General features: G+C 38.5%; 2 protein-coding genes across 3 annotated transcripts in view; both read right to left on the bottom strand.

The window, feature by feature from the left end:
• sipa1l3 (signal-induced proliferation-associated 1 like 3) overlaps positions 1–26,923 on the bottom strand; it is a 173,764-nt gene that overhangs the window by 82,351 nt on the left and 64,490 nt on the right. For both annotated transcript variants that reach the window (XM_022664948.2, XM_049483753.1), the window contains exon 2: positions 21,385–21,494. The gene's annotated coding sequence lies outside the window, so the exon portion shown is untranslated. The remainder of the gene's footprint in view (positions 1–21,384; positions 21,495–26,923) is intronic.
• Positions 18,443–19,873, bottom strand: LOC125804611 (protein IWS1 homolog). Its single transcript, XM_049483679.1, has 2 exons — positions 19,184–19,873; positions 18,443–19,144 (listed from the first exon to the last, which is right to left on the bottom strand). Exons 1-2 carry the CDS (start codon positions 19,871–19,873, stop codon positions 18,683–18,685), a joined length of 1,152 nt encoding a protein of 383 aa, XP_049339636.1. The 3' UTR covers positions 18,443–18,682.

Genomic DNA, 26,923 nt, shown 5'->3' with positions numbered 1-26,923 from the left:
ATACTTTCTTTTAAAGTCAAACAAGCACTGGATGTTAGTCTTCATGAATTTCTTTCCTTAAAACTGTGTATGTGGGTGAGTAAAGCGCTTCCCTTTATTTACAGCAAGCTTAGATTTCCAAGTTTCTCCAGCACTAAAGCTGGAGCAGCATTAGCATCAGCCGCTAACCTCTATTTTCCTGTTCAGAAGTGAGTATTATCAGCCTGTATCCTGCTGCTAACCCTGGCTAGCACTGCTGGAGCAGCATTAGCATTAGCTGCTAACTGTGCTAAGTGCTAGCTCTTTCACCGTTCAGAGGTGAGTATATTGGACTGTAGTCTGTGTGTTTGCTGTGTTAAAACAAGCTACATGGGACGAACCGCTAGCTAATATCACCCTAGCTTACACTGGCTGGAACACTCAGGGTTTCTCAGTGTAGCTCTGTCTGGAGGCATTAGCCGCTAATGCTAATGCTCCAGCTTTAGTGCTGGAGAAATTTGTGAATCTAAGCTTACTGTAAATAAACAGAAGTGCTTTACTCACCCAAATAAACAGTTTTTAGGAGAGAACTCTGTGTAGATTAACATCCAGCGCTTATTTAACTTTAAAAGAAAGTCTTTTTTTACTACAGTTTTGTTTATTTAGCTTATCTTTACTTAACTTACTTAGCGGAGTTGTTTTGTTAAAAAAAGTTCCCGATGCCAAATTGTGAGTATGATTAAGCGTTGGAACATTTTCTATGTGAATGTGAAAGATCTACACAAGTTTGGGAGCAATTAAAAACTATAAATTTTGTCAATTAAAATTAAATACTATAAAACGTGTCAAATCAATCGGAAAACAGTTATATTTGATTTTTTTTTGAGGATACGCTCTCAGAATCAGAAAAAATAAATTGTCTGGCTGTTTTTGTGCATTGTGAAATATTATTAAATATTAAAATGATGAAACTCAAGATGTCGTATGAGAATTGATCATTTATATGTTTCAAGTGAATGTGTTTTTAAAGCAAGTTATTACAAAACTCAAAAGACCAAAGACTTTGGTCTCCAAAAGTCATAAAGGTAATGCTTGGGACTTTCTATAATTTTAATTATTAAATCATAATCTGATGTTGTGTGTATTGTATGTAAATTTTGAACTAATTAAGTTTCTTTATTAAAAAAGAAAAGTAAAATAGACATAAAATCGGTTCTTATAGGCCGTTATAAACTGATAGTTGAGGCCAATGGCCAGTTTTAGCTATTTTTTCCTATTAGTGTGTTATATAAACATACTGTATTAAATACATTAGATATTATATTATATATTTATAGCAATGATCATCATACAGGGGCTGGTTAAAGGAAATGACTGTCTGTGGTAATCACCCCCATCCCAGAGCTCCAGTAAACAGAGATCAGGTGCTAATCCTCAGACTGTTCCTTTAATACTGTTCTACTGTAAACACCATCAGTCTCTCTCTCACCACTCCTCACATATAAACAGATCATATTTCATAATCCAGATTCAGTCGAGTTAAACCCGCCGGAGACCCTCAGAAACAGCTGATTCATCCCGTCAACTACAGCCAGAATCACCGGCTCCCTCAAAATAACCAGGTTATGAGTATTTTATCACCACCACTCTCGGTTTAAACTCGCAGGTCATGCAGATTTTACTGTGTTTGGTACACTGCAAAAACTAGACAAAAAATTTAGTTTCTTTGATTTTACCAAATTGAAAACCTCTGGAATATAATCAAGAGGAAGATGGATGATCACAAGCCATCAAACCACCAAACTGAACTGCTTGAATTTTTACACCAGGAGTAAAGCAGCATAAAGTTACCCAAAAGCAGTGTGTAAGACCGGTGGAGGAGAACATAACGCCAAGATGCACGAAAACTGTGATTAAAATATTAATTTCTGAACTCTTTATGAATATAAACTTGTATTCTTTGCATTATTTGAGGTCTGAAAGCTCTGCAGCTTTTTCGTTATTTCAGCCATTTCTCATTTTCTGCAAATAAATGCTCTAAATGACTAGTTTAATAAGTGATCTCTTCATTTTTTCCAGAGCTGTGTATAGAAATTGTGAAAAACTAGGCAAAATTCAATTTTTGCATAACTTTTCCCACTTGGGTCTCGACTACCCCTATAAACACTATAAACACTTAAAGCACCAAAAAAAAAAAATCTATTCACTCGTTTTGCTGTTAATCAGCTGTAAGAGTTTGGTGCCATGAATTATTTGCTTCTATAAGCCGTTTAAAAAGCTCCTCCCTTATTGTGACATCACAATAAGGAAACCTGCATAGAAACACTCTTGCCCAACCCCTTATCCATCAACCCCTACCAGAGCTGCACCCACTAGATCAGACAGTACACAGCCAGCAGGATTACCCATCAGACCTTGTCTGAGAGAGGGATCTGTACCTACTATAAAGGGTGACGTTTAAAAATCCTTGAATTAAGACTTGAATCAAGTAGGAAAATATCTGGTTTTATATCTCAAAGTTAGACATAATAACCAAATAATAATTGACTGGTGATTTTTGTGCTTTTTTTTATAGATAAATGACTCAAAATGAGTTGAAAATTCTAAAAGTGAGACTGGCTACAAGGTCATTTCTCCTAAAATAAGCAACTCAACTTACACAGTGCTCGGTAAGACAAAATAAGATTTATTGCCTTAGTATGAGATAATTTTAGTTTGCTAAGGATTTGTTTTCGCAGTGTAAAGTGAAACACTTTGTTCGTTCTTTGTTTTGATAAAGCAGGAAGTGTGTGTGTGTTCTGTGAAGTGATTAAACCTGAAACACAACCTTTATCCTTCAGGCTCCCCAACACACACACACACACACACACACACTGCAGGCTCGGGCCTGTTCTACTCAGACCAAAGAAATCACACACACACACAACCAAAACAACGTCCCAGCAGACTAAATAATACAGGGCAACACACACACACACACACACACACACCAAAGCAAAAAAACTGTACAGCAACAGATTCAGATTCAAGGTGTTTCAGCTGTAGGGTGGAGTGTGTAATAGAGTGGAGAACAGTGAGTGATTAAACACTGTTTAAAAACTACAGCAGCACTGCTGCTGTATCTGATCCACTCACTGTACCATCAGCACAACACATAGTCTATACACACTCTCCGTAAATAAATTTGCACAGCCAGAAGGAACTGTGGGATTTTAGCGCCATTCAGAAGGAGGGTGGTTGGTGTGGTGCAGTGGATAACACCACTACATAACAGTGAACTACCACCGCTCTGGGTGACTGAATGCTTTCCTACACCAGCAATACAGGGGTCCTTGAGCAAGCTTTCTCTATCCTCAATTTAAAACGATAGAAATAGCTTAACATGGAACTGAAATGCCCTTCTGAAATGTCCATAACTGCCCTTTAAAAGTGAAAATTGCTGCTTTTTAGAGAGGAAATATGTAATCTGTTGTGTTTGGGCACATTTCAAGACGCAGTAAACTGTGCAAATGAGCCCATTACCCTTCTCTACAGTACTTTGCGTAGTGAAACAAATTACCGATTAGTCGTTAATGAACTTTTGGACAACTTAGTCGACTAATCGTTACAGCCCTACTTAGCAAGTAGAGAGTTGTAGAGGTTCCTAATGGTCCTCCTGTAATGATCCATCCCATTCAAATCCAATATTCTCATACAGTTCCTGCAAATTGTAGGACAGGTCAGGAGATGATGCAGTTGGACATGGTATAGTATCTGCAGCGCTCAAGGCTTAAGCTCTTGAGATTTGTCTGTGGATGAGCATTGTCCTGTTGGAATAGCATATCGGAGTGCGTTTGGTTTGGTAATATCAAGTAATATCAAGTATACTGCTTCAACCCTAGTTCCAAAACTTCATTATAAAGTTTATACTCTAAAATAATACATACGTACAAAACGCTTTACAATCACATTCTACACACAAGCTTTTTTAAACTCAGCGGTCATCCACACACACACACACACACAAACACAGGTGAGAAGCGGCAGCCAAATGCGCACAGCGTACTCTTAACTGGAAACAACCGTCCACCTGGAGGACTGCATCAGGCACTAAGGCACTGACCCAGTGCCCAGAAAACCCACACGAACTCCACCCAGATAGGGACTTGAACCCAAGAGGCAAAACCTGCTAAGCACTAAGCCACTGTGATCCCAAGTAGTTCAAGAAACAGTTTTAAAGTCTCAGTACAGTAAAATATGTGTGGCTGAGTCGTTGGTATTTGTTCACGAACGTTTGCCTCACTGCAGGGGAATCCACAGAACGAGCTACAGTAATAGATCAGCGTTTTTCTAATAAACATCACCTCACTCTCATCTCCATCTGTTTCACCGCTGAATAATTATTCGTGGAGGTAAACATGAAGCCGTCCAACATCAACAGAACAAATATTTTGGCCTGTGAGAAGCAGCTCTGGGTGTAGAGCAGCTCTGGGTGTAGCTCTGTGTTGAGGGAGATATCTCCTCTCTGGGCTGTTTGAGGTAAAAATACCTGGAACAGTGTTCCTTTCACTGCAGGATTGGGCTAACTGGATTACACAGTTGTGCACTCTAGGAATATATCAATCAATACCAAACCAAACCAAACCAATCAAAAATGCTAAGTATCGGTCGATACTGATCCGATCTGTGGCTCTTAATACCGAACATCAGCCAATATTAATTTGATCCAAGTCTCTTAATATTAAGTATCAGCCAATACCGATCTGATCTGAGTCTCTAAATGCTAAATATCAGCAGATCCAATCAGAGTCTTCTAATGCTGAGTATCGGCCAATACTGATCCAATGTAATTTGTGTTTGTAATACAGCCATTCAAATATGTCTGGATCATATAGGGACTTCCTATATCCCACTACTGTCTCCCTCCGTCCCTCCCTGTCTCAATCTCTTTCACCTTTCTGGTCGTGCTTTTCATCATTCTTTCACTTCTTCTATCACTCTTTCTCTAAATTTCAGTTTCTAACTTGTTCTCTTTCTTTATGTTCTTGCTTTCATTCTCCATCTCTAGCTTTCTATAAATGTTTTTCTTTTAATTTAACCCTTATTTCTTTTGCTCTTTCTCTTTTTGTATTTATCACTCTGTAATAAGATTTGTCTTGGTTGCATTGTTTATATTTTCTTTCCCTCTCTCTCTGTATGTCTCTTTCTCTCTTTCTATCTCATTCTCTCCCTCCTTTCCTCTCCTTCTCTCTCTTTCCTTCTCTCCTTCTTTTTCTCTTACTCTCTTTACCTCTTCCTCCAAACCATCTCTCTCTCTCTGTCTGTCCCACCTGCTCCCTCCTTCTCTCTCTCACTCTCATTCTCTTATTCTCTCTCCTTCCCTCTCATACCATCCCTCTCTCTCTCACCTTCCCTCTCTGGCTCTCTCTTTCTCTCTCTATCTACTTCTCTTTCTTTCCTCTCTCTATCCCTCCCTCCCTTATTCCCTCTCTCTATCTATCTAACTCTATTTCTCTCTCTGTATCTCTCTCTCTTTCTCTCTCCCTCCCTTATTCCCTCTCTCTCTCTCCCTCCTTCTCTCTATCTACCTCTCTGTCTCTCTCCCTCTACCTCCCTTATTCCCTCTCTCTCTCCCTCTCCTTCCCTTACTCTTTCTTTCCCTCTCTCTCTCCCCCCCCCCCACCCCTGCTCCCTACTTCTCTCTCTCTCGCTCTCTCTCATTCTCTCTCCTTCTTTCTCATACCCTCCCTCTCTCTCTCATCTTCCCTCTCTGGCTCTCTCTTTCTCTCTCTATCTACCTCTCTTCATTTCCTCTCTCTATCCCTCCCTCTCTTACTCCCTCTCTCTTTATCTATCTAACTCTATTTCTCTCTCTGTATCTCTCTCTGTATCTCTCTCTTTCTCTCTGTCCCTCCCTTATTCCCTCTCTCTCCCTTCCTCCTTCTCTCGCTCTCTTTCTCCCTCTCTCCCTCCCTCGTTCCCTCTCTCTCTCCCTCATTCCCCCCCCCCTCTCTCTCTCTCTCTGTGTGATTGGTGGTGTAATGTAATGTGCTGTGTAATAGCAGGCTAATCTGTCTGATGTCAGTCATGTGAGCTAAAGATAGCGCAGTGTGTGATAGCAGTGCGTTGCTATAGCAGCGGGTACAGCGGGCACGGCGGTTACCTGGTGTGTGTGTGTGTGTGTGTTTGTTTGGAGATGTTTGGTCTCAGTGAGTGTTTCACATTTTAGAGAATAAAGAGCTGCGTATACACACACACACACACACACACACACACACACACACACACACACTCACACACTCACACACTCACACACACACTCACACACACACTCACACACACACTCACACACACACTCACACACACACACACCTGTGGGATCTCCCCACCCACGACTCACCCACACATCACTTCCTGTAACTCACCTGCGCTTAAACAGCACCTGTACAGGAAACTCAGCCTAACCCTAAACACACTCACTGCAGGTAAATAGAGGGTTATTTCTTTATTACACAGCATTATATGCTATAATTATGTTAGAAAAGCACTGTCAGTACTGGAAAAACATTATTACACTGATAGAAAAAAAATATATATATATTTTTTGGGTGGCATTACATCTTTTAATGTTGATGATGGAAAAACAACCTTAAAACAACCTAAAAACAATATTTATTTACAGTTGTCTAATAGGGAACATTGATTAATGTGGAAATTCTGATTCTAATTGATAATAAATGGCAATAAATCAATGCATTACAGACGGAAAAACGTATGTTGATTTAACGTCTATTTGCTATCTATTGGCTGGTAACAAAGAGGCGAACCACAAACTAAATGATGGACTTTTCCTAACACTGAACCCAGCATCCGTTAAAGGGATAAACTAATTCACACCCTTCAACAACGAGAGCCAATACGCTTGCTTCTTTTGCAGTGAGTAAAGGAGAGTCAGTGTGCTAGTGGGGAAACCACGACCCTCCTAAATGAGGAGATATGCGCAAGCGCAGCAGCCAGAACAAGCAGAAAAATATAGCTTTTATCATTGATTTATCAGTGATTAAACGATGAATAAAAGACAAAAAATAAACTTTTTTTTTTCAGGTACAGTATTTACATCTGGATAACCTTCAAATAGGTTAAATATGAATATGAATAAGACTTAATATTTAGTACTTTTGCTCAAATTCTGTACTTTAGCTCATGAAGTCTTTTTCTGTGAACAGTAGATTGTAATTCCTTCACTCTGTTCTCTGGAGGATGTTGCTGATAATACTATCACTATCTGTTCATCATCTGCTACTTAGTACACCAGTGATGACTTTCTTCTTTAGGTAATTTCAAACTGTTGTTCAGGCTATGAACAATATTTGTGCTCTAATGGTTCTGATTGATTTTCGATCTTTTCTCAGCTTCACAGTTGCTTGCAAGTAGTTGGAAATAAAAGCTGAAATGTTGATCTTTTGTCTTATATTAATCTTTTAATGATAAATTCAAATGTTTTTGATCTACAGTAGAAATAATGGGATTTTGGGCTCATTGTTTTAATACTTTTTAAATGGACTGAACGCTGTTGTACTGTGGTTTGTATGAGTGGACGTTAAAGACTTTGACGTTACTGAGTTTGCTGAACTCGCAGTGGTGTGAGATAACTTCCCTGTGCAGAATAACGGTAGACACGGTTCTGTGTGTGTGTGAATATATAAATGTATGTGTGCGTGTGTGTGTGTGTGAATATATAAATGTGTGTGTGTGTGAGACACTGCCCTCAGGCACCTCCACACTGTCTCCTCAGACAATAGAGTCGCAGGGTTTGATGAGTGTGATCTGACAGCTGCTGCTCTTGCCTGTGTGTACCCCTAATACAGTACACACACACACACACACACACACACGGCTCATTCCTCACAGCTCATACATGCGGAAGGGATTAGGCTGTGTAATGTACGGGGACGGGGACACGAATAAAGAATGTGTCCCCCTGTCTCTGACACACACACACACACACACACAATGGCTAGAGGGAGGGACGCTGCATTGTTATACTCAACCACACACACACGCGCACACACACACACACACACACACTCAGCAGAGGTCTGATACATCCCAGTCCATCAATACTGATCAGTTCAGCTCCATTCACTTCACTGACTGTCTGTCTGGGCTCAGTTCTTGACGTGTGTGTGTGTGTGTGTGTGTGTGTGTGTGTGTTTCACACAATATTCAGAATATCTGTAATTCCTCAACTTGAGGATGACCCCTGATCTCTATCTGTCTGTCTCTCAGTCAGCCTCTAGTGCAGCGCAGGCCGGAGAGCCAGTGGGCGTAAGCAAAGTGAGGAGGACATTTCCATTATTTTACACTGAAGCCAATCAGACAGACAATTGCTTTTTGATGTCAGTCAACAGCCAGAGATATCAGCAACAACAAAAAGTTACTTTTTAAAATATATGTGTGTGTGTGTGTTCACAATATACAGAATATCTGCAATTCCTGAACATGAGGATGACCCCATCTCTATCTGTCTGTCAGTCAGTCAGTCTCTGCCCATAGTGTAACATACAGTATCAAAACACCACATATTCAAAGTCTATTAAACTTGTTCACATCTGGCTTTATCACGTGTCTAAGTAATGAATGCATTGCAATGAAAACGTGACTATGTGCATCACAAAAACAGACAATTTCACATTGTGTAACTATGAAATCTCATGCAGTTGCATTGTTTGAACACCAGATGTCAGAAATCAGCTAACACAGGCCGGAGAACCAGTGGGCGTAAGCAAAGTGAGGAGGACATTTCCATTATTTTACACTGAAGCCAATCAGACACAATTGCTTTTTGATGTCAGTCACTTTTCTTAAAGCCAATCAATAGTCAGAGATATCTGTAGTGGAGTCAGAATTGTTATTAATATTATTTTCATTCGAAATGCAGATGAACTAAAGTAAATTTGAAGTACTTCAAATTAAAGTACTTCAGTAAAGATACACGAGAAATCTATTTAAAAGTAGAGTATTTACAATGAATTCATTACTATTCACCACTAATCAGCTTAGACATCCTATACAATGACATTTTCGCTCTAGACCACCTAAAGAATAAGTAAATAATTAACATATAATTACAATGATTAAATAATTAAATAATTAAACCGCACAGTAGTTTACAACAGTACTTATGATACCTTATTATAAAGAGTACTACAACTCTGGAAGAAAAAATATGATTTTACCAAATTGAAAACCTCTGGAATATAATCAAGAGGAAGATGGATGATCACAAGCCATCAAACCACCAAACTGAACTGCTTGAATTTTTGCACCAGGAGTAAAGCAGCATAAAGGTATCCAAAAGCAGTGTGTAAGACTGGTGGAGGAGAACATGATGCCAAGATGCATGAAAAAAACTGATTAAAAACCAGGGTTATTCCACCAAATATTGATTTCTGAACTCTTAAAACTTTATGAATATGAACTTGTTTTCTTTGCATTATTTGAGGTCTGAAAGCTCTGCATCTTTTGTCTGCATCATGTTATTTCAGTCATTTCTCATTTTCTGTAAATAAATGCTCAAAATTACAATATTTTTATTTGTAATTTGGGAGAAATGTTGTCTGTAGTTTATAGAATAAAACAACAATGTTCATTTTACTCAAACATAAACCTATAAATAGCAAAATCAAAGAAACTGATTCAGAAACTGAAGTGTTTTCTTAATTTTTCTTATTTATCTTTGTATATAAATATTCTACATGGAGCATTTATTTCATGTGTTATAAGGAAAAAATAGAATTGTGAGAAAAGTACATCGTTACACCCCTACTGCTTAGCTACATTAGCCTCATAGCTCCAGTGCAAACCTAAAGAATAACAAAACTGAAGACTGTAAACACTAGGGGTGTGTTAAAAAAATCGATTATTCGATTTAAATCGATCCTCATTTGAATGATCCGATATCGATTTATATAAACCCGAGATCGATCTTTATAACTAGCCCCTTTTCCCCGTGTATGCGTAGCTTTAACGTCTCGCGTAGATCTCGCGAGACCATCCTTTTTTTCCGAGCAGCGCGCTCTGGCTGGGGTGATCAGTTAAGCATGGCTGAAGCAGGAGTGCAGGCGCCCAAGAACCTGAAGGCAGACGTGTGGTTGCATTTTGGATTCAGAAGCTATGGCGGTAGGGAAGAGCTGGATAAAAGCAAAGCTGTGTGTAAACTGTGCAACAAGGAGCTGAAATATTGTGGAAATACCACAAATCTGAGAAATCATCTAACGCGACACCATCCTGATACTCAGAAAACGGCAGAACCCACACAAACTCCACTAGAGAAAGCATTTGCGATGAAACTACCTTCAAGTTCTCCTCGTGCTAAAAAAATATCTGAAGCTCTGGTAACATTTATATGTAAGGATATACAGTTCATAAGTGAGTGTTCATAATATAAACTAATATTTTAATAATGAAATTTGAGTGTTCCTTGTATAATTACATTTCATATTCAAACTACAATTTTTATGGTAACTGAAATTTCCCTAAATTAATCGATGTTGAATCGAGAATCGAATCGAATCGAAAATCGATTTGAAAATCGAATCGAGACCTTGTGAATCGGAATCGAATCGAACTGGGAAATCAGTGATGATACCCACCCCTAGTAAACACGTGCTGCCTTTGATTTTTATAGTGCAAATCTGTTTCCTGAATAAGAATGAAGTGTGTGTGAGTGTGTGAGACTGTGTGAGAGTGTGTGAGTGTGTGTGAGTGTGTGAGAGCACTCGGTCCGACGCGTGAGGACTCTAGCAACTCTCCATGACAACACAGAACAGCCCATAATTACACGCCGAGGAATGCGGTAATTAAAAATTGTTCACCGAAGTCTGAACATCGCCCGACTCGGCCGAACCAAATTACAACCTTCTCTCCCCGTTTAGAAGAGGATGAAAAAAATACACATCCACACATATATGCATAAATATATAAATATATGCATCTCAAAAAAATAAACATCATTGAAAAGTTACTTTATTTCAGAATATAAAAATTCCCAAAAATCAGAAAATTAGAAAAATTAAAAATCTAAGAAAGTTAGAATATTATATAAGACCAATTGGTACTTTTGTCAGTGTGGGCAGTGTGCCAAGTCCTGCTGGAAAATGAAATCCGCATCTCCATAAAAGTTGTCAGCAGCAGAGGGAAGCTGTAAGATATGAAGTGCTGTAAGATTTTGTGGGAAAACAAAACTGCACTGACTTTAGACTTGATAATAAAACACAGTGGATCAACACCAGCAGATGACAGACATGTCTCTCCAAACCATCACTGATCATCAGTAAATTTTACATTTCATTTAAAGTAAATCAAGGGAGCAGAGTCTGGAGGAAGAGTGGAGAGACACACAGTCCAAACTGCTCGAGGTCTAGTGTGAAGTTTCCACCAATCAGTGATGGTTTGGAGAGACATGTCATCTGCTGGTGTTGGTCCACATAGTACATCTGCACTTACTAAGACATGGCCATGATTCACCTAAACTGACAGATCCAGCAAGGAGAGCACTGATCAGAGAAGGCACCAAGAGGCCCATGGTCACTCTGGAGGAGCTGCAGAGATCCACAGCTCAGGTGGGAGAATCTGTCGACAGGACAACTATCATAAGTCATGCGCTCCAAAAATACAGCCTTAATGGAAGAGTGTTAAGAAGAAATCCATTAAAAAAAAACAAACATATGAATTAGTGTTTTCAGTTGCAGCAAACATGTGGAAGAAGAAGGTTCTGTGATCAGATGAGAACAATGTTAAACGTTTTGACCTAAATACAAAGCGCAATATGGTGATGAAAAGTAACACTGCTCATAATCCTAAACACACCATCTCTACTGTGAAGATGGATGGAGATAAATATATTTCAGGACAATCCTGGAAAAAGAAAACCTGTTGAAGGCAACAAATGACTTCAGACTGGTTGGAATTTCCGGCAAGACGATGACCCTAAACATACAGCACTACAGAGCTACAGTGGAATAGTTTAAGGTTTAGATCAGAGAATATTCATGTGTTAGAATGATTCAGTCTTAAATCTCACTGAGCTGCTGTTCACAAACGCTCTCCATCCAACCTGACTGATCTTCAGCTTTATAAAGAAGAATGAGGTAAAAATCTCTCTGCAGCAGGGGTGTCCAAACTACGGCCCGCGGGCCATTTGCGGCCCGTTTCCTTTTTTGGAGCGGCCCACGAGGTATTTTAGAAATAGAATGAAAGTTGGCCCGCTGTTAAGCAGCTTTCTATAATGTGAGATTCAAAGTTTGAACGCTAGGTGTCAGAAACAGGCCAAAGAGTCTAAAAGGGGCGAGAGTGAAGATATAGCGCAAAAAACGGGCCAAAGAGTCTAAAAGCAGAGAGGGTGCGCAATTGTAGCGCAGAAAAACGGGCCAAAGAGTCTAAAAGTGGAGAGAATGTTCAGTTGTAGCGCAGAAAAACGGGCCAAAGAGTCTAAAAGCGGAGAAAGCGCGCAGTTGTAGTGCAAAAAAAAGGGCAAAAGAGTCTAAAAGTGGCGAGTGTGTTCAGTTGTAGCGCAGAAAAACGGGCCAAAGAGTCTAAAAGTTGCCGTAATTAAAGAGTTTAATATTAAGAGACATAAAATTAAACATTAATTTGAAAAATCTTAGTTTATACAACACTGTCAAAGATAGATAAAGATAGTAAGTCAAGTTAAATGGTGTGTAAATGAAAGTAATCAGGAAAATGTATTATTTAAAGTGGTATATTTCAGTATTTGTTTTATTACAGAGTCTGTGGCCCGTGACTTCAAATATATTTCTCCTTCTGGCCCCCAACAAAAAAAGATTGGACACCCCTGCTCTAGAGTCTCTAGATGCGCAAAGCTGGTAGAAAGAAAGCCACCAAAAGACTTACAGCTGTAATTATAGAGAATTGTGGCTCTACTAAGTATTGATATACAGAATACTTAATAATAATTAAAATCTCAATAAAATACATTTAGGTTTGTGGTTGTAAGGTGACAAAAGGTGAAAAGTTAAAAGGGTATGAATACTTTTGCGAGCCATTGTATATTGTATTGCTTTTGTATTTATGTTTATCAGCTGTACAGCAGTAGTGTGTGTATTATGGTATGAAGCTGGGGTGATCCGCTGCTCTGTTAGAGAATCAGATCCATTAACGCTGCTGCATGAATATTGTAAAAGTGGCTGAGAGTCTTTCAGAGTGTCTGGTTTCAGATGGCTGCTGGGTAATGAATGAGACGACTGGATATGACCGTTAACAACCTCTCAGACTCGCTTCTCTCAGTTAGCGTACGAGCATGCAGATTATCTGCTCAACTCAGATCATAATGCACACGGCGTATAAAGAATCTGACAGGCCTGAACACCTTACCCACTATTTCCTCTTATCCAAAATACCAGCAGCACCAACAGTCTATTTTTACATCTTTCTCCTGCGCCGTTAAAATAGCGATAGTGCTTCTGAATGTATCTACACTGTATGTGATGTGTGTTCAGGTAAATTTCTGGAGTATTTCTATCTCTAGCTTGGCAAGTAAAACACAGGAGCTCCACTGACTGAATACAACCTAGACAGACGCCAACAGTCAGACGTTCATTGCTATCTTGGCAACACATGAACACGCAGCAGTGCACAAACCCAACTTTTAATCATATAGACCATGAACCATAAATTTAAGTTTATAAACCAATGAAATAATTGCTTGTCCCGACCTACTGCATAAAAACTGGAAAAACAGTAGTACTAGAGTTACTGTGGAAAAGGAACAGCTACTTTTTACTATATTAATATGATTTTATCATGTTTTAATCATGTTTTTTTTACTGTTTAGGGATAATTTATAAAATGATAAAATATTGCACACAGGCTTCCAATGAAATGTAATTAAAAACTATTAAATATTTTTTATATATATTTTATAGTAGATATACTCCTTCATTAACATTACTAACATTAGCTAAACTAACGTTAGCTGGATAAGTGTTAGAAAGATACTGTACTCTGTCCACATAATTAAAATTAAGTTATATGTTTTAGTAACTATCGACTTGGAAAAAAAGAAAATACAGTATTTTCTTAGACAAACAATCATTTCCTTGGAAAAAGTAAGGAAAGAAAGTAAACAAAATACATAAAATTAAATCTCCTGATCTCCTGAAAATAACATCCAGCCTGTGTGAACGTTTCCTATAACATTTTAATTTTAACTAATTTTTGGTTAAATATAGAAACGTCAAACTATCAAAATGTACTGCATAATTGGTTTAGAGGACTAAATGTTTAGAGAGTACAAGTAAAAATTAAGAAGTACACATGGAGGGCATGACAAAAAAAATAATAATCGTGACTAATCAACTAACTGAACAAATAATCGACAGATTAGTCGACTAGTAAAATAGTCATTAGTTGCAGCCCTGGTACAGTGTGTATTACTTCATGTGCTCCTGACTGCATTTGTGTGTGTGTGTATGTGTGTGTGTGAGCATGTGTGTGCATGTTAAAGCACTGCAGGGATGCCCAGGAGGAGGATCTTCTTTCTTATATGCTAATAATGGGCGGAGCCAGACTCTTGTTATGGGAACACAGTGTACCGAGGTCTCAGCCCCTGGGGTGGGTGTGCATGCATGTGTATGTGTGTGTGTATACATATACAGTGTGTGTGTGTGTGTGTGTGTGTTTGTGTGTGTGTAGGGGAGGTACAGTTGGAATTCTGGGAAACCCTGATCCTGGTTCAGCAGTTCTGGGCCGGATGGGTGAGAGTGTATGTGGGCAGATGATCTCAGTGATAAGATAATTCAGTGTGTGAATGAAAGAGGTCTTTGTGTTTTTGTGTTTCTCTCACTGAATGCAAAACACTTAAAAACTCAGACTGCACTTAAAAGCTGCAGTTCTAAAGATTATTTTTATTTAAAAACTGAAAGCAGTTTTAAAAAAGTAGTAATTAGAAAAGTGCATTTCCTAAAGAAAACGCAGGATAGTTGGACAGCTAAATAGGTCCCACCGTTTGCTATGGTGGATGCTTAGGTGTTGCTATGGTGTCTAAGTGGTTGGTAATAGCTGCTAAGGTTTCTAAGCGGTTGCTTAGCGGAAACTCTACACTGGCTTCCAGTTAGTTACAGGATATACTTTTTATTTCTCATGTAAAACCCTTTGAATTGCCAAGGTATGAAAGGTTCTATACAAATACAGTTAGTTGCCTTCCTTTGACTTGCTAGGTGGTTGCTAAGGTATTGCTATGGTGTCTGTGGTGGTTGCTAAGTGGTTGCTATGTGGTTAATAAGCTGTTGCTATGGTGTCTGTGATGGCTGCTAAGGTGTTTCTAAGCTATTGCTAAAAAAAACTCTACACTGTTACTCTACAATGTTACCCAGAATACATTGCAAATCTGTTAAGAGATTATAGACCCAGTAGATCTCTTAGATCCATAGAATGCCCCAAATGTAAGAGGGTTTTAAGGGTTAAAGGCATTTTAAGTTATACGTTTGCATATGGGTTATATTTTTTTCTTTTTCATAAAGAAAAAAAAATGTAAATTTACAAATTGTACATGAGGATTACCTGTATGCTTTCAATAAAGATTTTTTCCATTTCTCATGTAATGCATTTTGAATTACTTTGAAATGTATAAAAGGTGCTATATAAATAAATTTGCCTTGCCTTGCGTTGCCTTGATAGGTGGTTGGTATGGTTCTGCTATGGTGTCTCTGTTGGTTGTTAAGGTGTTGCTAAGATGTTGCTGTGGTATCCTTGTAATGTAATAAATGGCATCAATGTGTTTTCATCCCTGCAACGTCTAATGTAATCATTGGCAGGTGGCAGGTCTGTGGCAGGTCTGGTCGGTCCCTAAATAATTTTCTAGAGATGTGTTTCTGAAAGATTTTTCTGCTGAGGTGTTAATAATCAACTCTGAATGGCAAAAGAGCTAGTGTTAGCGTGGTTAGCGGATAATGCTAATGCTGCTCCAGCAGTGCTAGCCTGGGTTAGCAGCAGGCCACAGTCCGATAATACTCACCTTTGAACGGTGAAAGAGCTTAGTGTGGTTAGTGGGTAATGCTAATGCTGCTCCAGCAGTGCTAGCTGGGGTTAGCAGCAGGCTACAGTCCAATCATTTTCAACTCTGAACGGCAAAAGAGCTAGTGCGATTAGTGGCTAATGCTGCTCCAGCAGTGCTAGCCAGGGTTAGCAGCAGGCTACAGTCCAATAATACTCACCTTTGAACGGTGAAAGAGCTTAGTGTGGTTAGTGGGTAATGCTAATGCTGCTCCAGCAGTGCTAGCTGGGGTTAGCAGCAGGCTACAGTCCAATCATTTTCAACTCTGAACGGCAAAAGAGCTAGCGCGATTAGTGGCTAATGCTGCTCCAGCAGTGCTAGCCAGGGTTAGCAGCAGGCTACAGTCCGATAATACTCACCTTTGAACGGTGAAAGAGCTTAGTGAGTTTAGTGGGTAATGCTAATGCTGCTCCAGCAGTGCTAGCCAGGGTTCGCCAGCAGACTACAGTTCAATAAGTGGCTTTACTGTTCCTTAATACCTGACTTTTAATAATTAATAAAATTAATACATATGGTGTACTGATGATTTTTGGGAGAATTAAAGGATTTTAAGTGCGTCTAATAGTCTGAAAAATATGGTAAATTGGCTATAATGTTTTATGCCGCATGCTGATTGGTGGATATTCACTTTAATTCACTTTAGGTCTTCATTTATGTGGGAACTGTTCCTGTAAAAAAGGGAAAACGAGTTCACCGGAGGAGGAATGCTGGGAGGAAGAGAGAGAATGTGGAAAGAACGAGAGCTATGAGGAAAAAACGAGGCCACAGGATAGAGGGATGACTTCTGAGTTTGACCTCTGCTTTGATGTGCAAGACCCGCCTTAGGCTGTGTCTCAAACGCCAGCACACACACACACACACACACACATGAAAACAGCCCCTACATGCTGTTTAACTGACTCCCTACAAGCACAGTAAAAATAAACACGGCTCAGCATCTCAATCAGCGCCAAGATCATCTTTATCAGAACCATCCAGAACTCGGGTCACCTCTCAGCCGTGACCCACGTGACCAAACCCATACTGCAGATCTGACGCGGCCTGACGTGAGGAAACACACACACACACACACACACACTGATGCGGTTAGTGTGCACGTGTGGGCGGCGGTGCTGGCGTCAGTCAGCTGATAGATTAGATTACTGTCTGATGGAGCAGCTCAGTAACACGCTTTACATCCCATAATACACAGAACCAACATCAGCAACCAACATCAGCACCAATCAGAACCTTCACACCAGATCACTACATCACCACACACACTCACTATTCACTATTCACTGTCTATTACACTACCACCAATCACGACCAATCAGAACCTTCAGAATCATCACACCAGCACACTACATCACCACACACACACTGTTCACTAGGGCTGGGTATTAGTTAAAAAGTTTTGATACTGGTACCGATACGATATTTTGGTACGATAATTTGGCTCAGATACCCAAACAATACTTTTTTCCTTTATCTAAATTGTAACCTATTTGTTTTTTAAGTAAATTATTTAAGCAATAATACACTTGAGGTTTGTGCCATAATGTGTAATATTGCCACTGCTGTGTTGCGGTCATATGAGCACAGCATCTATAATTCACAGTGGATAGTGAATAATCTGTAGAAATTACTGAATAATTCATAGTGGATAGTGAAAAATCTATAGAAATTACTGAATAATTCATAGTGGATAGTGAAAAATCTATAGAAATTACTGAATAATTCATAGTGGATAGTAAATAATCTATACTAATTACTGAATAATTCATAGTGGATAGTGAATAATCTGTATAAATTACTGAATAATTCATAGTGGATAGTGAATAATCTGTATAAATTACTGAATAATTCATAGTGGATAGTGAATAATCTGTATAAATTACTGAATAATTCATAGTGGATAGTGAATAATCTATTGAAATTACTGAATAATTCATAGTGGATAGTAAATAATCTATACTAATTACTGAATAATTCATAGTGGATAGTGAATAATCTGTATAAATTACTGAATAATTCATAGTGGATAGTGAATAATCTGTAGAAATTGCTGAATAAATCATAGTGGATAGTGAATAATCTTTAGTAATTACTGAAAAATACATAGTGGATAGTGAATAATCTGTAGTAATTTCTGAATATTCCATAGTGAATTTTGAATAATCTGTAGTAATTACTGAATAAGTCATAGTGGACAGGAATAAATCTGTAGTAATTACTGAACAAATCAGTAGATAGTGAATAATCTGTAGTAGAGACTAAATACTTCCTATCTGATGCTGAACAATTCACGATAGATACTGAAGTATTCACAACAGATACTAAATCATCACAATACTAATTATTGAATAATTCATAGTGGATAGTGAATAATCTGTAGTAATTACCAAATCATTCATAGAGGATAGCAAACAATTTTGTAGAAATTACTGAATAATTCATAGTGAATAATCTGTAATAATTACTGAATAAATTATAGTGAACAGTGAATAATCTGTAGTAGAGACTAAACACTTCGTAGTTGATACTGAACGATTCACTATGGATGCTGAAGTATTCATAGCGGATACTGAATAATTCACAAAACTAATTGTTGAATAATTATCAGTTACTGGAAAAAACAAGTCCAATCAGTCCGACTCCTCTACACTGAACACTGAACTCTTACACGAGTCAAAACCCTGTATCTCCATCAAATCTCTCAGCATTTCCCATAATTCCTCTGAGCTTCTGATCTGTGGAACAGAGCTGTATTGTTGTGTCTCTCTGAAGCTGCAGATCTTCAGAGATATAATAATAATGCGCTCCAGCCGGTTCTGAGTCCTGCGGGTTCAGGATCAGCAGATCCTCCGGTTCTGAGTCCTGCGGGTTCAGGATCAGCAGATACTCGGGTTCTGAGTCCTGCGGGTTCAGGATCAGCAGATCCTCCGGTTCTGAGTCCTGCGGGTTCAGGATCAGCAGATCCTCCGGTTCTGAGTCCTGCAGGTTCAGGATCAGCAGATCCTCCGGTTCAGAGTCCTGCAGGTTCAGGATCAGCAGATCCTCCGGTTCTGAGTCCTGCGGGTTCAGGATCAGCAGATCCTCCGGTTCTGAGTCCTGCAGGTTCAGGATCAGCAGATACTCGGGTTCTGAGTCCTGCGGGTTCAGGATCAGCAGATACTCGGGTTCTGAGACCTGCGGGTTCAGGATCAGCAGATACTCGGGTTCTGAGTCCTGCGGGTTCAGGATCAGCAGATACTCCGGTTCTGAGTCCTGCGGGTTCAGGATCAGCAGATACTCGGGTTCTGAGACCTGCGGGTTCAGGATAAGCAGATACTCGGGTTCTGAGTCCTGCGGGTTCAGGATCAGCAGATACTCCGGTTCTGAGTCCTGCGGGTTCAGGATCAGCAGATCCTCCGGTTCTGAGTCCTGCGGGTTCAGGATCAGCAGATCCTCCGGTTCTGAGTCCTGCGGGTTCAGGATCAGCAGATACTCGGGTTCTGAGTCCTGCGGGTTCAGGATCAGCAGATCCTCCGGTTCTGAGTCCTGCGGGTTCAGGATCAGCAGATCCTCCGGTTCTGAGTCCTGCGGGTTCAGGATCAGCAGATCCTCCGGTTCTGAGTCCTGCGGGTTCAGGATCAGCAGATACTCGGGTTCTGAGTCCTGCGGGTTCAGGATCAGCAGATCCTCCGGTTCTGAGTCCTGCGGGTTCAGGATCAGCAGATCCTCCGGTTCTGAGTCCTGCGGGTTCAGGATCAGCAGATCCTCCGGTTCTGAGTCCTGCGGGTTCAGGATCAGCAGATCCTCCGGTTCAGAGTCCTCAGTGGATAGTAAATGCTTTGTAGTAGAAACTAAATACTTTACAGCCGATACTGAAGAATTCATAGTGGATGCTAAACAATTCATAGAGGATAGTAAATAATCTATAGTTTTATCTATTTTTCATCTATAGATAGTAATAATCACAGAATAATACATATTGGATAAGGAGTAATCTGTAGTAGAATCTAAATACTAGCTGATAGCTGATGCTAAACAATTCATAGTGGATGCTGAACAATTCACGATAGATACTGAAGTATTCACATCAGAAACTGAATTATCACAATACTATTTACTGAATAATTCATAGTGGATAGTTAACAATCTATAGTAATTACTGAATAATTCATAGTGGATAGTAAATAATCTATAGTAATTACTGAATAATTCATAGTGGATAGTAAACAATCTATAGTAATTACTGAATAATTCACAGTGGATAGTAAATAATCTATAGTAATTACTGAATAATTCATAGTGGATAGTAAATAATCTATACTAATTACTGAATAATTCATAGTGGATAGTAAATCATCTATACTAATTACTGAATAATTCATAGTGGATAGTAAATCATCTATAGTAATTACTGAATAATTCATAGTGGATAGTAAATCATCTATAGTAATTACTGAATAATTCATAGTGGATAGTACATAATATATACTAATTACTGAATAATTCATAGTGGATAGTAAATCATCTATAGTAATTACTGAATAATTCATAGTGGATAGTAAATCATCTATAGTAATTACTGAATAATTCATAGTGGATAGTAAATCATCTATAGTAATTACTGAATAATTCATAGTGGATAGTAAATAATCTATAGTAATTACTGAATAATTCATAGTGGATAGTAAATAATCTATAGTAATTACTGAATAATTCATAGTGGATAGTAAACAATCTATAGTAATTACTGAATAATTCACAGTGGATAGTAAATAATCTATAGTAATTACTGAATAATTCATAGTGGATAGTAAATAATCTATACTAATTACTGAATAATTCATAGTGGATAGTAAATCATCTATACTAATTACTGAATAATTCATAGTGGATAGTAAATCATCTATAGTAATTACTGAATAATTCATAGTGGATAGTAAATCATCTATAGTAATTACTGAATAATTCATAGCATAGTGGATAGTAAATCATCTATAGTAATTACTGAATAATTCATAGTGGATAGTAAATCATCTATAGTAATTACTGAATAATTCATAGTGGATAGTAAATCATCTATAGTAATTACTGAATAATTCATAGTGGATAGTAAATAATCTATAGTAATTACTGAATAATTCATAGTGGATAGTAAATCATCTATAGTAATTACTGAATAATTCATAGTGGATAGTAAATCATTTATAGTAATTACTGAATAATTCATAGCATAGTGGATAGTAAATAATCTTTAGTAATTACTGAATAATTCAAATAATCCAAAAAATTCTGGGTATTTAAAAAAAAAAGACATTTTTGAGATCAGAAGAGAGTTTCCTGAGGTATATAACTATAACAGTGCTGCGCTTCACTGTGTGACGAAACTCTTTACTCACCTGTATAAAATCCCAGGAATGTGATGATCACAGGTGAGCGGAGCTCCGCCTCTTCTGTTTGTGAACTTCAGAGCAGGGGGAGGAGCATCCACTGTGTTCATGAAAAGTACCTGTAGGAAAGAAGACACATACAGTTAGTGCACATGATTAATCAATAATCAATTAACACAGTAAAAAATGGCCAATTATTTATGTCAGATTATATATTCCAAAAGAATATAATCACTCTGATGGGTACAAAACCAAACTTCCAACAGGAGAAGAGAATAAAGAATAAATTAAGCCCTTACACCAACTAAAAAGCAAAAAATATAAATGGAATGCCTTTTAAAAGCTTTAAAACAAAGAAAAAAGAAAACAAGGATGCAACTAAAGAACTAAATAAGTAGATGTGGCTAAATAACATTGTTTTTACAGTGAGCTGGAACATATTCTCAGTGATGAGCCCAGCGACAGATACTGGAACTGCTTGATAGCTCCTGATGTTGAAACCGAAACTTTACAGGAAGCACTGCTCTATAGCGCATGAGCATCAGTTTAAGAGCGATTAATAAATAATAATTAATTAATAAAGCATTTAGATCACAGTAAAAATTGTACAATAAGCATAATATTTGGTGGGAAAAACTAAAGAAAATCTATTTTATTTTATTTTTACTTTACTAAGAACACTTTTGATCAAAATATGGTCAAATAACTAAATTTTCTTAATTGCATCTAATTTTTTAATTATTATTAATGACTAACTAAAAATGTGTTTGAGTGTAGTTACTCTTTTTTAAAAGACGTATTTGAGTAACTTCTGGCATGTGTGAATTTTTCCAAAAAATTCTTTGTTATTTAAATTAATAAGTGCATTATATATAAAACTATATAAAATTGGTCTTGGGTCATGGAGGATAATTCATTAGATATTGAGCTAATAGATGTTCGGTTTACCTTTTTTCTAGAATTGAGCTTCAAATAAAGAACTTTATTCTGACCAGATTGTTAGTTAATTATTTACAAGTCAATATTGCCTAGATGGACAGCGCTAAAAAAAAAAGTCCACCTATAAAACTGTGGTGTTAAAGGCAATGCAGTCGAAAATTTCGGTGCACCTAACATTTGTGCTAATGCACCTAAAAAAAAAAAAGTTAAAGCAAAAGTGCAACCAGTGCAAAAATTAGTCTAGAGCCTCGATAAACATCAAATTAGGTAAGAAAATCAGATTTAGAACATTAAATGTTACATGCTGTATGATCCTAGCCTTAGAAGCTAATCCTAAAGAACAAAGAATTGATTTTAAGGTGCAGATGTTTTATAATATTCTGTATCATAAAGGTGAGTACGGTATCCCAGCATCCCGTTCTACAACATGACCTGCAGTACATGCAGAAATGCTGTTACAATATCCCTCAGCACACAGCCGCAGGTACTGCGCTGTGCATTACCCCACGCTGCAGGGGGCGGGGCTATGATGACAGCCTGCAGGACTGAGTTACACCCCCCCCCCCCCCCAACAGCTGCTGCTTCCCACACCCCCCATCCTCACACACTCACACACACACTTCCACACGTACATGTATAAATACAGTATACACTGAGAGCACGTGGCTGGTGTGCAGAATGGGGTCACTCACAGGGCTGAACCCATTTATCATAGCCAATCAGTGATCTGTCAGCACAGGGCTCGGTATTTAGCAGGGTGTAGAAGAGGTGGAGAAGGGTGGAGGTCAAACTCAAATTAGAATCAATATACACCTCCTCCCTATATCACTCTCTCACTTTCTCCCTATATCCCTCTCTCACTCTTTCATTCTCAACCTACACTGTTAAAAGTAGAAGCTCCTTGATGAAATTTTAGAGGTTCTTTAGTTTAAAACTGTTTAAAACAGCGGTGTCCAAACTACGGCCCGCGGGTCATTTGTGGCCCGTTTTCTTTTTTGGAGCGGCCCGCGAGGTATTTTAGAAACAGAATGAAAGTTGTGCCGCTGTTAAGCAGGTTTTTATAATGTGAGATTCAAAGTTTGAACGCTAGGTGTCAGAAACGGGCCAAAGAGTCTAAAAGAGGAGAGAGTGCACATTTCTAGCACAGAAAAACGGGGCAAAGAGTCTAAAAGCGGAGAGGGTGCGCATTTCTAGCGCAGAAAAACAGGCCAAAGAGTCTAAAAGCGGAGCAAAGAGTCTAAAGCCAGGCGGACACTGTGCGATTTTAGCCCGATTTTAAGCCCGATCTGGTCGGATGCGACTGAATTTCATGATCGGGCCGAATTTTAGCTTGATCGTGCGTCGTTTGTCGTGCAGTGTGAGAGGGGAAGCGATGTCCGATTAATTGCCCATACGAGCTGCGAATGAGCAGTCGGACGCGACCAGGGATTTCTGACATGCCAGAAATTTTGGTCGCTTGTCTCACAGTGTGAGCTGTTTTGCGGGCCGATTTCTTAACGTCACGACCTGTTTTCCCAAACATCTGCACAGTAACTATATATAATTATTAGTCATATTTATTTCTGTCAGTTATAAGGATTTATATTTATGTTCGGTACACAGACTTATAGCTTAATATAGCAGACACAGGCATTCTGCTGTTTAAGAATTTCAACAGATGCTTATTCTCAGTCAATAGCTGGAGTTTTTGAAAAGAAAAATTAAAAGAGAAAATATCTTTGACAAACATAAATTTATTTTATTTCACTTTGCTATTATATCTGAAAAATAAAGCACATTTTCAGTGTCTGGTGCTGCCCGTCAATTATATAAAACTTAAAACATGCACAGAAATATAAAGCTATATTTTATTATTCGTTTCTTTTCGCCAGGGCAAATTTATTAAAATTATAAATATGTTAATTTATTCATTAAAATCTCGTCCAGTGCTCAAGAATATTAGCCACGCAAAGCCAGCTTAGCGCAGCGCGTGGCATTGTGCGCGGCATTGCCCGCAGAATAACCTCTATCTTCTAAAATAAACGTTTTAATAAATAAGGTCGGAGAAGTGTAGTAAAATTAGTGCTATTAAACTTACTAAAGCTAATAAATGTACTGATATTTAATCAAGATAAATCAGACAAAATGCGCTGCGCCTCTCTCTCGCTCTCTTTCGCAGCGCGGAGCTGAATTCAGCGCGAGGCTACAGAAACTCAGTTCAGTTGAATAAAAATAAGTAAGGGCCTGTAAGTACAAGCAAAGGACCTGTAGTAAATATTGTCAAATATAAAGAATAGTTTGAGGTTTTGGTGAGCTGTTTTCATGATTTGAAACTGAAACTAACTGAAACTTTGATTAATCTGCAGAAAGCCTGGGTTATTTTAAACGAATTTTTAATGAGTTTATATTTTATATTTTTTATTTATTCATTTTAATTATTTTTATTCTTTTATTAATCAAATCATTAAATATATATCTTCATAAGATATAAATTTTTTACCTTTTATGTCAATTTTTATTATCTTTTTTTAAGGTCCTATTTTTCCTTTTTTACGTATATATTTTATTCGTCTATAATAAATGTCAGTTTTTATTTCTATTTTTTATATATTTTTTAATCCCTTTTAAACTGTTAATGCTCAGCGGCACTGTAAATGAGGGTCCCTATCCAGTGTGAATAACAGATTGCTTGTTTAATATTCAGTGTTTCAAAACCAGTTTTTACATAAACAATAAACAGAATAAAACATCAAATTATTTTATTTTATTTAAGCTGCTGGTGTTTCTTTCGCAGCCTGACGCGCAGTCATTTTTCTATGCGCTCTCCTTCTGTAAAACGGACAACCCGTAGAGTCCACGTCGCCTCAGCCACCTGCGAGTCCATGTACGTCTCTTCCGTGGACTTTCAGCGCACAACAGGGCACAAATAAGTAAAGCTAAGCGCTTTCTTTTGCAAGGCGACATGTTGTGTTGAAGCGAGAGTTTGTACGCAAAGAAAGCTCCGCCTACGGGCTGCGTTTAGACGTGCAGTGTAAGCTCCCCCGTCGCAGCAGGTCAGTCGGACCGTACAGTGTGTGCAGATGAATCGCAGGCGTTGTTCATACACGACAAACGATTCAAACGTGCAGTTTGAGCTCTCCAGAACGCATCCGATTAAAAAAATCGCACAGTGTCCGCCTGGCTTAAAAGCGGAGAGGGTGCGCATTTCTAGCGCAGAAAAACAGGCCAAAGAGTCTAAAAGCAGAGAGAGTGCGCATTTCTAGCGCAGAAAAACGGGCCAAAGAGTCTAAAAGCGGAGAGGGTGCGCATTTCTAGCGCAGAAAAACGGGCCAAAGAGTCTAAAAGTTGGTGTAATTAAGGAGTTTAATATTAAGAGACATCATGAAATTAAACATTAATTTGAAAAATCTTAGTTTACACAACACTGACAAAGATAAATAAAGATAGTAAGTCAAGCAAAATGGTGTGTAAATGAAATAATCAGGAAAATGTATTATTTAAAGTGGTATATTTCATTATTTGTTTTATTATAGAGTCTGTGGCCCGTGACTTCAAATATATTTCTCCTTCTGGCCCCCAACAAAAAAAGTTTGGACACCCCTGGTTTAAAACCTCTTCAGAAAGCTTGAGGAATCTTCAAAAAAAAGATTATTAGAAGAAAAATGTTCCTTAAAGGGAACATATCATGCATAACTCACTTTTTGTGTGCTTTTGTATTTCCAATTGAGTCTCGACTGCACCTATAAACACTATAAACACTCCAAACACCAAAAAAATCAATCCGTTTTCTGTTAATCGGCTGAAAGAGTTTAGAGTCAGGAATCATTTCCTTCTATAAGCCGTTTAGATGCTCCTCCCTTATTGTGACATCACATAAAGGAAACCAGCATAGAACCACCTGTCAAAATCACCAGAGCCCCACCCTCTAGATCAGTTGAAGAAACACCACTAGCAGACTTCGTCTGAGGGAGGCATCTATACCTACTGCTTGTAGCGAGTCAGCAGATGAGGGAGACGTCAGCACTTTCAAATAATACGTTTTGTCCTTCTATCACAGTTAAGCATGAACTCCAGCAGGGCTGGAGGTCAGTAAGTGTTGTACAGTAACGGTACAGTGCTGTAGATGGAGGATCTCAGCATCTCAGGATCTCAGGGCTGGTGGTCAGTAAGTGGACTCCCTGCAGCTCCTCTGAGATGTAATTTGTGTGTGAGTGAACACTTCCTCCACATTATGAAAGGCAGGATGAGCTCAGACCACGGGGGTCCCAAACTTTACAGGGTCTTCCTGTAACCAGAGACCCACAGAGACAGTCTAATGAGGACTGAGGACACCAGGCTTAGGCTACGTTCACACTACAGGAAGCCACGTTGCTCAAATACGATTTTTTGCTCAGATTAGATTTGTCTGTTTTGTTGGTTTACATTCACTGTAAACGTAAGTGATCTGTATCTGTGTGTAATGTGAACGAATCTGTTACTGAAGCGTCTCACATGCTGCACATTGATACCTGTATAAACGCCTCCTTCTTCACCAACAACAAAAACCCTCATATTAGAGAGACGAGAGACTCGTAGCTTTATAAAGGTTTATAAATGGATGAGTTAGCAGCTCATATGTGGAGCATCTTTT

The sequence above is a fragment of the Astyanax mexicanus genome, chromosome 9, assembly GCF_023375975.1.
Source record: "Astyanax mexicanus isolate ESR-SI-001 chromosome 9, AstMex3_surface, whole genome shotgun sequence".
NCBI lineage: Eukaryota > Metazoa > Chordata > Actinopteri > Characiformes > Acestrorhamphidae > Astyanax > Astyanax mexicanus.
Note: the sequence above shows the minus strand (reverse complement) of the source record. Positions and strands in the feature narration are given on the sequence as shown.

What these genes read in the sequence shown, in the direction of transcription:
- LOC125804611 (XM_049483679.1), bottom strand. Translation starts at nt 19,873, where the DNA reads ATGAATTCTTCAGTATCGGCTGTAAAGTATTTAGTTTCTACTACAAAG. An exon ending in TGCTGATCCTGAACCCGCAG is followed by an intron (nt 19,145 to 19,183) that starts GTCTCAGAACCC and finishes CTGAACCCGCAG; the next exon opens with GACTCAGAACCCGAGTATCT.